Source organism: Antechinus flavipes, chromosome 3, assembly GCF_016432865.1.
Source record: "Antechinus flavipes isolate AdamAnt ecotype Samford, QLD, Australia chromosome 3, AdamAnt_v2, whole genome shotgun sequence".
Classification (NCBI taxonomy): domain Eukaryota; kingdom Metazoa; phylum Chordata; class Mammalia; order Dasyuromorphia; family Dasyuridae; genus Antechinus; species Antechinus flavipes.
In genome coordinates, this window is record NC_067400.1 from 581,220,601 (window position 1) to 581,233,400 (window position 12,800).

Genomic DNA, 12,800 nt, shown 5'->3' on the forward strand with positions numbered 1-12,800 from the left:
TGGGAAAGGGAACCTAGCATGTTTTTAGGCAGTGCCAAAGGAGTTAGTAAGTAATAAAGAGCTCATCTTGAACACAGAGAGAGTGTATTGTCAATATCTAATTATATTTAGTTTAGATGCCATATTTTCAGAAGGGTATGGGCAAAGGGAGCACATGCAGAAAAGGAGACGTGGCTGGGTTATAGGGTTGGAAAAATGGGCCACTCAGGGATCCACCGAGAGTGGGAGGGAGGACAATGGCTAAAGGGTACAAAGGGAAGGGTCAGTTTTGATGAAAGGGAGGAGAAAGGACAGGTGAAGACTTGTAAGAGCTCTGAGGTTTGGAATAGGGGATCCTCTTAATTTTCTTAGTCAAGTGAAAGGCAAGGCCATTTGCCAAGAGGGGTGGTGGATGTTTCCAGGGAAAGAAGCTTAGAAGCAGTTGATATGTGGGATAGAGTCATCTAGGAAGGGTAAAAAGATGGTCGTGTTAAAGTGAGATTGGCTCGTGTGATTTTGGAGTGGCGCGCTCCCTGATTTCCTCCCACACTGTCCAGTTGCTTGGGAATAGGAATGGATGAGGCAGGTGGCCGGACTGGCCCAGGATCGAGCCTTGGCAGAGGGACAAAGGGCAAAAGGATTCAAGGGTAGAAGGGCCTTCATGGTGGAATTGGTTAACTAGGTCAGCACTGGCAGGGGAGGGGAGGGAAGGAGACGAGAGAGTGTGGTGGGAACGAAGAACAGTTTGAGGAGGAGAGAAGCAATAGGAGGCAGGGAGCAAGAAGAAGAGACTGTTCAAAGGGGAAATGTGGAGTTCAAGGTCATGGAGATAGAACAGTTTTTATAAGACAATCTTATGTTCTAAGGCCTTCCTGGCTCTGATATACCATGTTCTAAGGGCCCTCCCAGCTCTGACATCCCATGTTCTAAGGGTCCTCCTGGCTCTGACCTCCTGGGTTCTAAGGGCCTTCCCAACTCTGACATCCTGTGTTCTAAGTTCCCTCCCAGCTTTGACATTCTTTGTTCTAAGTTCCCTCCCAGCTCTGACCTCCTGGGTTCTAAGGGCCCTCCCAACTCTGACATCCTGTGTTCTAAGTTCCCTCCCAGCTCTGACATTCTTTGTTCTAAGGGCCCTCCAGGCTCTGACCTCCTGGGTTCTAAGGGCCCTGCAGGCTCTGACATCCTGGGTTCTAAGATCCTTTCCTTATACCTGACAGTCCATGCTCTATTCTCACTCTAACTGACATTCTGTGGCTTACTGGTTCTTTTTTCCCCAGCGCTGTCCCATCAAGCTCCCAGCCCCAGCTAGGCCCCGATGGGGCTGTTCGGGTCTGGACATAAGCAACAAGACCTATGAGACCATCGTCAGCCTGGGCCCCACGCAGACCAACAACAGAAGAGCCCACACAGAAGAGCTCCCTCCTCCTCTCCCTGTCAAAAGCCCTTCCCGGGCCTCCTCCCAAGGTCGGATAGGACATGGGAGTGGAGGTAAAGTAGTCCTCCCTGGTCCCATCTGAATGCTGGGGAAGGGATTAGTAATTTCTCAGTGGGATTTTTTCCTTTTCTGTGCATCCACTGTATACCTGTCTCTGTAGGGAGACAAAAAAAAATAGGATATTTAAGCTTTTTGGGTCATTTAAACTTTTGTATCCTCAAAATCCTGCACACAGAAAGCATTTAATAATATTTGTTGAATTGAAGTTTTTTTTACTTTACACAATTTCTCCCCTCTAAGTCTCTGCATTTAGGGATTTGGGCAGAGACCGATACAAATACCACAAACATATATTAAGTGCCTCCTGTGTGCAGAGCTTCCCCTATTAGATTGGTGGAGGGTGGGATAACTAGTTGTGATAAGTCCTGGTCCCTGTCTCTGAGAAGTCCACGTATCAGAAGGAGTAGCACACTAAGAAGGAGAAAAGGTACTTTATGATAGGAGCCATTCAGCCCAGGCTACATCTCTGCAGTATCCCTACTGTACTAGTACAGTGGACAAAATCTAAGAATTTAGATTTAAGAATCTAAGATTTTAGTTGTAAAATCTAAGAATCCCTAAGGAGAGACCTCTGCAGCTGACTGGACCAGCCCACACCCTCTCCAGTGATAGGAGCCCGCTGCCTATGGAGGTGGCCAGTTTTATTCCTTTTTTCATATACCAGGGCTTCCTCTGCCTCGAGGCAGCTTCCCCACACTGCTCTTGGCTCTGCCCTTTGGAACCAAACAGAATAAGCATAACCCCTTGCCCACATAACAGCCCTGCAGATAACGTGAACCCGGCTGGCTGTCCCCTTCCCTGGGCCTTCTCTGAGCTGAGCATCCCCCATATCCCCCCCGTTGTGGGGCCTAATCCCCAATCCCTTCTGGTACCATCTTGGTTAGCCTCCTCAGGATGTACCCCGATTTATCCATGTCTTCCTTCCAATATGACTCATGGAAATGAACAGAGTGAGACAGCTTGAGCACACACTGTTTACATAAGGGCAGTTCCTCTAAAAGCATTTGGTGAAATGTTTAAATACACATGTAAAATGTTAAGCAATTATCAGAAGTTAGAGGACAAGAGATAGCCCCAGAATCGAATAAACAGTCAATCAGTCAACAAGCTTTTATGATGCACCGAGCTTATACCAGGTACTGGGCTAAGTTATAAAAGACAAAATTAGAATTGTCCCTACCCTCAAAGAGCTTACATTCTAACTGGTGAGAAAATACATATATATGCAGGTATAAATACAAAAATGGACACGAGGTAACCTTGAAGAAGGAATTCTTAACCTGGGAGGCGCACGAATGGTTTTCAAGGAATATGTAAAATTGTATCATTTTTCTATTCTATTTTGATTTTGATTCATTCATAAATGAAATTTGGCATTTCCTTCGATTATGAATTCACGCGAAAAACACCATCTTGAGAAAGGGTCTGGAGATATCCCCAGATTGTCAAGGGGTCCTTGGGAATAAAGGGAAGGGAACAGGAATAAACACTTCCAAGCACCCATTACTTGGCGAAGTAGTTAATTAATTAATGTGTTAATTAAGCATTTTACAAATGATATCTCATTTGATCCTCCCAACAATCCTGGGAGGTAGGGGCTATTCCTATCTCCATTTTATGGTTGAGGAAACTAAAGTGGATTGCCGAGGGTCACACAGCTAGTAAGTGCCTGAGGATAGATTTAAACTCTGGTTTTTCTGATTCCAGTTCCAGTGTTCTATCCATTCCACCACCTGGTTTCACTGATCACAAAGTCCAGGTGAGAACCCCTGCCTTAAAGTAGTGGTTCTCAAAGTATGGTGCAGAGACTCCTTCCAAAGAGTCTACAAATCCAATGTTTTTATTTCTAATATTAAATATCTGTAAATATAACCCACAGAAATCAAAACTCTTTGGACAGATCCTCAATAATTTTAATAGTATAAAGATACTGAGAACAAAAGTTTGAAAAGCACTTTTTTAGAGGGAAAGGCCCTTACAGATGGGAGGAGGAGGATCAGGAAACAGATCACAAAACTAGATCTGATCCTTGAAGGAAACTAAGACTTTCAAGAGGTAGAGGGCAGGATTAGAACGTCTCTTCCAAGCATAGGTGACAGCCTGGAGGTAGAAGGCAGAGTACAGGCCAGCATGTCTGTTCCTTAGAACATGCAGACAGGAGTCGTCGGCTAAAATAAAGACAAGTAGAGCCTTAAATGTCAAACAGAGGAGTTCTCACTTGATCCTAGAATCAATAGGAAGTCATTGGAGTCTAATGAGAAGGGGAGTGACTTGTACTTTAGGAATTGACTTTGGCAGCACGGAGAGATGGACTTCAGTGAGGAGAGATGGGAACAAGAGACATTGGTCTGAGGGCTCCTGGGATAGCCCAATCAAAAGGGGGCAGATGAGGGTGGTGGCCATGTGAGGGGAAAGGCCCCCTGTGAGCGATGTTATGGAAAGTAGAAGGGGTGTGTTCTGGCCATGGATTGCTTATGGGGGATGAATGGAAATGAAGAATGAAGGTAAAAAGTTGGGGATGGAATAGGGATTCCTCAACAGAATAGGGACTGGGAATGGGGGCGGGGGGAGGATGTTGAGTTAAGATGCTTATGGGACAAGTCAAATGTCCAATAGACAATTGATGATTCAGACTTGAAATTTAGGTGAGAGAAACAGAGAGAGACAGATACAGTGACAGAGAGAAACAGAGAAAGAGAGGAGAGAGAGAAAGACAGAGAAAATACAGAGAGACAGAGAGACATTGAGAGAGAAACAGAGAGAGAGGGGGAGGAAGGGACAACGAGACAGAGAGACAGAGACAGTGAGACAGAGAGACATTGAGAGACAGACAGCGACAGAGAATGAGACAGAGATATAGTGAGACAGAGAGACACAGAGAGAGACAGAGACAGACTTTGAGAGAAAGGAAAAGAGAGAAGAGACAGATGATGAAAGAGAAAAAGAGAAAATGAGAGAAAGAGAGAAAGACAGAGACAGAGACTAGAACTGAAGAGATAAATCAGTCCAACCAAGAAGTGTTTTAAGAGCATGGCAGGGCCAGGCAATCAAACATGCATTAAGTACTTCTGTGTTTTAAGCCTTAGCAACATAAATATAATCAAAAAGAAAGATAATACCTTTAAGAGGCTTCCATTCTAATAGAGAAAGAAAACACTTGCACCCAAAAAAAGGGGGGGAGCCGAAAAAGATCAGAAAAATAGAGGGAAAAGGCACCCACTTGGGAGTATAGAGGTGAAATCTGGAGAATCAGAAGCCCATCTCCCAGTTCTGCAGCTTCGTTGTCTCCCTTGACCTTCATATTCATTCATCTCACACATCCAGAGAATCCCCACTCTGGATCAACTCAAATAATAGGAGACAGCACATAGGTTTCAGCTGAAAGATCCCGTGATCCTTAGGGTACAGCAGAGGGGGATGGCTCCTTTTCCTTAATTCCCATTTCCACAGATAAAATTGTGCCATGTTCTGAGGCCCATCTATTTGTCAGCCCCAAGAACTTGGGTGGTCCTTTCTGGGTCTTCAGAGCCAGGGAGCAGCACCCACAGAAGCAGATTCCAGGCTGCATCTCCATGGGGATTGCTTCCCTGGATTCTGGCCCTGGAGCTGGGCTAGAAACAAGACCAGTGGTCTCTAAGTCCTGCCAGCTCCTGGTACTGGTGGACCCATTTAGTCAACATTTGGTGTTTGTGGTGACAAGGAAAGGAAATAGGGCATGGGATAGGGGGAGATAGTCTACTATTGATTCACAGTAATATGTTGGCTAAAGGATGAAACACCACCATCATCATCCTTATCATTATTAATTATACAGATGGCCCAGAAGTTCTCAGCTCGGGCTCAGAACCACCTGGATCCCTGGAGTCACCATCTGTGTTCAGTCCATCCACCTCCAGCATCTCCAGTCCCACAGAAAGTATTCTTACCCGGCCAGCCAGCTGTAGCTCCTCAAGTCCTCGAGTCCCAGGCCAGACTGAGGCCTGTTCGGAGGAAAACCTCTGGGAGGCCTCGGGGACAGCTCATCCCCTCCCACCCTCAGGGACCACCTCTCCTGAGCAGCTTCCTCCAGTCAGGTTCAGGTAAGTAAGTGTGACACACTGGGCCTATGTTGAAAAACATTTTATTTATTTATTTAGGTTGAAAAATATTTAATTCTAACTTACCCAATCTCCCCTGCCCAGAGTCAGAGGAATATTCTAAATGATCCATTGATCCAGCGTCTAGCATCTGTAGGTGGAAGAAAGCCCTTAACTTTCTCTCCCTGTGGTTGTTACAGATTTCAAGGAAATCAGGGTCCAGGGGGAGCCCCAGAAATTGTGAGATTGGTGATTGGTATTCATACAGTGCTTTGAAGTTTCCAATTTTCTTCTTTGAACCTCATATCAGTCTTGGGAAGTGGGAACTACAATATTAGAGATGCAGAGATTGGAGCCTGTAGCTGGTACAGTGAATAGAAATTACAAAGAAATTAAATTAAATTAAAAAGAATAGAAAGAAATTCAAGTAAGTTCAGATTGCTTTTGGCCAAACAGCTATTCAGAAATCAGAGGTGGTATTTGAACCTGGGTCTTCTTGAACTCTATCCATTATATCATACTCCTCATGGAGAGATGATAGGAAAGAGGGTGGAGAGGGGTTAAATGGGCAAAGAAAGAAGGGGGTTCTGGGTTGTATTGGGAAAGAATTTTGGAATCAGGAGGCCCAAAGAGTTTAAGTCTGACCCTGCCATTTATCCTTAGACAAATCTGCTTTGTTTTTTGGGAACTTGGATTCCTCTTCTATAAAATGAGTGGATTAGATTAGATGGCTTCTAAAGTCCCTTCTAATTGTAAAGCCGGTGATCCCAGAGGAGAGGAGGTGGAAGGTTATCCTGTGTTTGGGGAGGGGGCAAGGACCGCCCTAGTTCCCACCCCCTCTTGTCCCTCTCCCTGTTTGCCTTCACCAGGAATTCCTGGACAAAGACTATAGCCACCCCACCCTGGTCAGCCCGGGCTATGACCCAGGCTCCCCATCCCAGAGCCCTCTCCAACCTCCATATTGTGGCTTTAAGAGATCTGGCCCTACCTGACCATGTCTAGTATCACTTCCACCCCTTCTTGTCTTCTAGCTCAGAGAGCACTCGATCCTATCGCCGTGGTGGTCGAGGCCTGGAAGACACCCCTGTGGCCAGGCAGCTGCCCCCTGGGCCCTTGGCCAGAAGAGCTGTATCGGTATGAAACCTAGAACAGCTTTTTGGGGAGGAACAAGCTAGAGGAACTGAGGATGGGAGGGCTGGAAAATGGAGGGAGTGTGGAGAATTTCGGTCAAAGTCTTGGAGAGACTGAGAATTTGGGGTTTGAGATTTAACAGTTTGTTGTTGGGGTCTGGTCCTGAGCACCCCATTTTAGGAAGGAAAATGATAAACTAGAGAGTTTCCACAAGGGAACTGGGATGGTGAAGGGCTCTGATTCTCTATTATGTGAGAGGATTGTGGAAGGAATAAGGGATGTTTCTCCTGGAGAAGAAAACACCCGGGGAACATCCTGAGAACTGTGGTCAAGGGTTGGAAGAGTAGTCACTACATGGGAGAAGCATTAGTCTTTTCCCCTTTGGCCCCAGAGGACAGAACCAGGTCCAAAGAAGGAGCAGAAGGAGCAGAGACAAATTTGGGATGGATCCAAGGAAAGGCCTCATGACAATGAGAAGCGTCCATAAGTGGACCAGACTGCTGTGGGAGGGAAGGCGTCTCTGTGGGTGGGGTGGCGATTCTTTGGGGACGATAGGTTGGACTAGATGAGGTCTGAGACAGCTTGATATAATGCATCAAGCCCTGGATCTGCCTCAGATGTTTCCTGGGGAAGTTAAATGCCTCAGTTTCCCCATCTGTAAAATAAGAATAACCAGTTACTTTACAGGATTGTGATGGTGAAGAAATGAAAACCTTAGAAGAGTATGGAAATGTCAGCTTATTATTAACCTTCCAAATCTAAAATCCTGTCCTGTTTTGGGACTGGGGATAAATTGTTGGAAGTTGGGGTGATGGTATTGAGAGTATGAAGTGAGGGCTCGGATGTGATTGAGGACTGAGCCTTTGGGGACTGGTCTCAGGGTTTTAGGGAGTGTTGGGGATGTGGGATCCAGCTTCTGGCGTGGTTACTGATGATGTGAGCCCAGGGTGCTGGAGACACACTCCGTGGTCTCTTCCATCCATGGGCTTCACAGTGCCCCCCATTTATGAGGGCGAGGGGGTAGGGCATGCTCCTGGAACTTTCACCCACCTCTCCCCTCCTACACATACACAGATCCCCCTTCCCAGCCAGCCCCAGGGGAAATCCAAAAGAACTAAGTCCCTGACAGACGGCCGGATGGAGGACACCCGATCCCCCTCCACCTGCTCCCAGGGGGACGTGAGTGTGGCTCCGTACACTGAGGATGAGCAGAGCTGGGTAAGCCGTGCTTGCTGACTTGGGAATGGCAAGGAGGAGAAAGAAAGCCAGAACTTCAGAGAGTTGGAGATATAGATAGATAGATAGATATGGAGAGAGAGAGAGACAGAGAGAGACAGAGACAGAGACAGAGACAGACAGAGAGAGAGAGAGAGAGACAGAGACAGAGACAGACAGAGAGAGAGAGAGACAGAGAGAGAGAGAGACAGAGACAGAGACAGACAGAGAGAGAGAGAAAGAGACAGAGAGAGAGACAGACAGACAGAGACAGAGAGACGGAGATCCATCAGGATTCTCCTGGAACTTTCTGAAAGATTCCTGGTTATATGAGTGAATTAGGGAGAGCAGGGGCTGGCCAGGGGCCCAGGGTGACTGTCAGAAACCCCTGGGCTCGGGAGGTGGGTGGCAGGAAGCTGCAGCCTTGGTTCATTGAAATTTCCTCTCCCCAGGATGGCGTCACTGAAGCAGACGGCTCCAAAACTGGACTCCTCTTGGCCAGTTCCGTGAAGCTTTCACAGGACTGACCCCCCCTCCCATACCCTGCCCAGGCTGGGCTTGGGCCATCCCCATCAGAGAAGATCCCCGGCTGGGACTGGGACCAGTGGTCAGCTCAGAGGATCAGCGATCCAGGGGCGTGCTTGGTCCCGAATTCCTCTTGCTGACCACATCCTGGCAGAGGACTCACTCAAACCTGGGGTCATTCTGAGGCAGTGGCAACCAGGGAGGGTTGAGGTGGACTTTTCAGCTGTATCCAGGACCCCCCCATTCTTGGATCTCTGCTTTTGTTTCACCATCGTCACCAGTGTGACAATCCCAGCTGAGAGGCTAGTCTTGGCTAATTTTTTTTCTCCCAGTGAGGCTTTGATGGTGGATTCTAAGATAGTTATTGCCGGACTCCCCCCTAACAGACTAAAAACTGATTTTCTTCCTCATCTCCCTTCCCCTAAGACAAGAACTACACCGACTCCATCAAATATAAGATAGGGCTGGGCTCTGTTTTCCCCATCATTTATTCATTTAACAAACATTTCTCTTGACCCTTTTCTTTGTGCTGAACCTTATGCAGAGGAATCAATCTCTGCCCTCAGAGTTAGTAGGAAAGCTTACATTGTCCAGAAGGTCGGGACTGTGTCTCTTCCATCAGGTCCAAGGGAAAAAAAGCCTCTGGGTTCAGAGAGTATTCCGGCTCGGCTGTTTCTGGGGCTGGTCCTCAAACCCTGGCCTTGGGACACTGCAGGTGAAGAAGAAAAAAAGAGAGGGGCAAGGAGTTATCAGACAGAAAGCTTAGCCAGGGGTGGGTAAGCAAAGCCAGAGTTCTGTCCCCCACAGCAGAAAATAGGAAGACATTTCCCCAGCACTCAGGTCAGAGAGAGGAAGAAAAGAGGAAGGGAAACTAGGGACGTGTGGGTCACCCTTCTCTGAATCCCATCTTCCCCCTCCTGCAGCCAGTCCTGATTTCACCAACTCAAGAGTTCTCTTGCCTGGGAGGAAGGAAGGAAAGGGAAGTGGGTAGATGTGACCCCAGAGGGAATGAATTAAGGATTTCCCCATGGTCTATCCCAGTGTCCAGCATTCTACTATGAGACATCCTTTGAGATCTTAAAGGCTTCCGGGTCCCCAAGAGCTCTCAGTGAACATTCAGATAGTTTTGGAAGGGGGAACGAAAGATAGGAGGGGACCTTCTTAGGAATCTGTTAGGAGAGAGTGGCCACTATGTGGAGATTGGGTCTCTACACCAGTTACCCTTACAGACGTGACTGGCTCCCTGCCTCTAGGAGGACTGAGATACTCTCATGTTGTTCATCTCAGACTTTTTGTCTCCCTGATTTGGAATAAAGACTTTATCATTGTTATTTTTAGTAAATTGTGCTAATTTCATTTGTTAGCATCACTGATATCTAGAAGGGGCCATCTCTGACTCCGGATGCTAGGAACCCCCCTTTTCTCTCAGTGATGGATAGAGAGGCAAAGCATTGGGGTGTGGAGATATAAGCACTGCACTTTGGAAGTCAGAAGGCTGAGATCCCTAATCCCTGACTCTACCTGGATGTGTGACTTAGGGCAAAAGACTTCTTTCTGACCTCAACTTCCTCATCTGTAAATCAGGAGGGTTAAAATGGATGGTTTGTGAGGTCACCTCCACTGCTCACATTCTGTGTTCTCAAGCTAGTCTCAGCTCTCAGAGTTTATTTTCTAAGGCAGTAGTTTCCAAAATTTTTAGTCTCAGGATCCCTCTACATTCTCAAAAAAGATAGAACTCCAAAGAGCTCTGGTTTTTGTGGGATCTATTCATGTTTGCCATATTAGAAATGAAAATATCTTAGTTTTATTATATGACCACGTGAGCCTTGGAAAAGGCTCTCAGGATCACACTTTGAGAAATCCTGGTCAAAGTTCAGCTCCAATATCCTGGGTTCTAAGGGCCCTCCCAGCTATGACATCCTGGGTTCTAAGGGCCCTCCCAGCTCTGAACTCCTGCGTCCTAAGGGCCCTTTTAGCTCTGACATCTGGGTTCTAAGGGCCCTCCCAGCTCTGACCTCCTGGGTTCTAAGGGCCTTCCCGGCTCTGACCTCCTGGGTTCTAAGGGCCCTCCAGGCTCTGACCTCCTGGGTTCTAAGGCCCTCCCAGCTCTGACCTCCTGGGTTCTAAGGGCCCTCCCGGCTCTGACCTCCTGGGTTCGAAGGGCCCTCCCAGCTCTGACCTTCTAAGCTTTAGGTGCATTTTGGCTGTCATCCTTTATGTTCTAAGTCCTCTTAACTCTAACATTCTATCATAGTTCTGTGTAGAGAAGCCTAAATTAAAGACAGAGGAAGGCCTAACTAAAGGAAAAGATGGTGATTTTTCCCTTTAGGGAATCCCAAACAAGCATTGGCAGAATGGGCCTCCTTGGGGTCTGCAGGGTCTGCTACTTCCAGACCCAGGTTATTATGGGGACTGTAACAGGAGCCAGCAAAGAGATGGGACTTTCTGGAGTGCCCCTATTTACTCAGACTGGGGCATGTGTCCACCCAAAGGATCTAGACAGCCCCCACTCCTGGGATCTCATACGTTTCCGTAGAGTTCTTCTGGCCCAACTCGCCCATTTAATGGATGAGGAAACTAAAGCAAGGGAAGGAATTTGCTGGTCACCCTTCTCTGAATCCCATCTTCCCCCTCCTCAAACCGGTCCTGATTTCACCAACTAAAGTCCCATATGGCAAAGCTAGTGACCCCAGGTCCCTCCCGTCCCCCAAGTGTCCAGGAATGTTCCACCCTCCCATGAGTCTGCACATAGTGGTGGGAAGCCTGGCATTGCTGGAGCTCCCATGATGGATAATGACACGAGCCAGGGCTCAGCCTCTAGGGCCTAATGCTTTACCAAGGGGGAGAGCCTGTAGACTGGATCCCCAGGGGCCTTCCATCTTTAAGTCCTACAAAAATTCAGTCGCTTTCCAGCTCAGAGAACTACAGATGGACGGTTGTAGTTCCTCCCGTGCTGTGTGGGGCCGGGTGTCCTGGGAAAGACGGGCATGTAGGGGGGAAGCTGGATTTTCGTTCTGCCTTTGTCCCAGACCTCAGCTTCTACTAGATGTGTGTGTGTGTGTGTGTGTGTGTGTGTGTGTATGAGTGTGTGTGATTGTGTGTGTGTGAGTGTCTTGGACTCCTAGGATCAGGGATGTGTGTATATATGTTTATCCTGGACCTCTGGACTCAGTGAGTGTGTGTGTGTCTTGGACTCCTAGGACTGGGGGGTTACCCCGGACCCCAGGAGTTGGGGGGTATGTGTGTATATCCTAGACCCCTATAATCAGAGTGTGTGTGTGTGTGTGTGTGTGTGTGTGTGTGTGTGTCCTGGCCCCCCAGGCATTCTCCGAAAGCCCAGGGACCTCTTCTCAGAATAATTTTAGATGCCTAAAGTAAATCCATAAGATCACAAAGAAACCAATTCCCGGGAGATGCGGACGTTAATGCCCCCCTCTCCAAACGCCCGGAGCTGCTGAGGTCTACCCGGGCTCGGGGCAGATGCTCTCCCGGGCTCCTTCCAGCCCCACACCCATGACCCTGGGATCCTTCCAGCGCCTCCCCCCAGCCCCCACCCCAGTCCCCGGCCCCCGCCCCGCTGGGGCAGGCTGCAATCTTTGCCCTCCTTAGTCCTTGAAGCCTATAATTAGCCTCCCCTCGCGCAGGCCGGGGAGGCGGGGCGGAGCAGCCCAGTGGGCCCTGGGAGCTCCGCCCCCCGCCGGGCCCGCCCCCAAGCCCGCCCCCGCCCCGCCCCCTTTGCTGGGTGTCTGTGCTGAGCTGTCAGCCTTGGCCACGGACCTGGGAGCCCGACGGAGGCAGAGGACCCCCTGGCCGGGCTCGGGCCACATCGCCGTCCTCCCGCGGCCCCGCGAGCCCGGGCAGAGGCCGCCAGCATGGGGCAGGAAGAGGAGCTGCTGAGAATCGCCAAGAAACTGGATAAAATGGTGTCCAGAAAGCACACGGTGAGCTCTGGCTGGGTTAGGCGGGGAACAGCCCCCCAGGGCCCCGGCCCGGAGCAGAGCGAGGCTCCCCGACGTGGGGCCGCCCCGACGTGCGGCCGAGAGCGGCGCCGGAGCCGCCGCGGAGCCGGAGCAGCCCCCGGAGCCGCCGCCGGAGCAGCCGCCCCAACCCCAGCAGCAGCCTCGGACCCCCGGACCCCGAGCGGCGCCGGACAGAGCAGAGCGGAGCAGCGCAGAGACCCTGGCTCCTCTGCCCTGCCCTGCCCTGCCATGCCCTGCGCCGCGCCGCCACGCCGCCTGCCTCGACCCCCGGACCCCGCCCGGTTGCCGTTGCTCTCGGAAACTTTCCCTGCCCTCGTGGCGGGCCGGGGGTGGGGGGGAGCGGGAGTGGAGACGCGGGAAGACGCGAGGAGGGAGGGGCGGGAGAAAGGGCGCGCGCGG

The 12,800-nt window shown here is 49.6% G+C and overlaps 2 protein-coding genes across 2 annotated transcripts in view; both read left to right on the forward strand.

Moving 5' to 3' along the window:
- ASAP3 (ArfGAP with SH3 domain, ankyrin repeat and PH domain 3) overlaps window positions 1-9,763 on the forward strand; it is a 69,769-nt gene extending 60,006 nt beyond the window's left edge. The window contains exons 22-26 of the mRNA XM_051988273.1: window positions 1,257-1,467; window positions 5,289-5,553; window positions 6,582-6,684; window positions 7,756-7,899; window positions 8,349-9,763. Coding sequence (XP_051844233.1) covers window positions 1,257-1,467; window positions 5,289-5,553; window positions 6,582-6,684; window positions 7,756-7,899; window positions 8,349-8,423 — 798 coding nt within the window. The 3' untranslated portion in view covers window positions 8,424-9,763. The remainder of the gene's footprint in view (window positions 1-1,256; window positions 1,468-5,288; window positions 5,554-6,581; window positions 6,685-7,755; window positions 7,900-8,348) is intronic.
- Window positions 9,764-12,167: 2,404 nt separating this feature from the next.
- The window catches only part of TCEA3 (transcription elongation factor A3), a 32,459-nt gene continuing 31,826 nt past the window's right edge, over window positions 12,168-12,800 (forward strand). Inside the window, exon 1 of the mRNA XM_051988274.1 lies at window positions 12,168-12,362. Coding sequence (XP_051844234.1) covers window positions 12,294-12,362 — 69 coding nt within the window. The 5' untranslated portion in view covers window positions 12,168-12,293. The remainder of the gene's footprint in view (window positions 12,363-12,800) is intronic.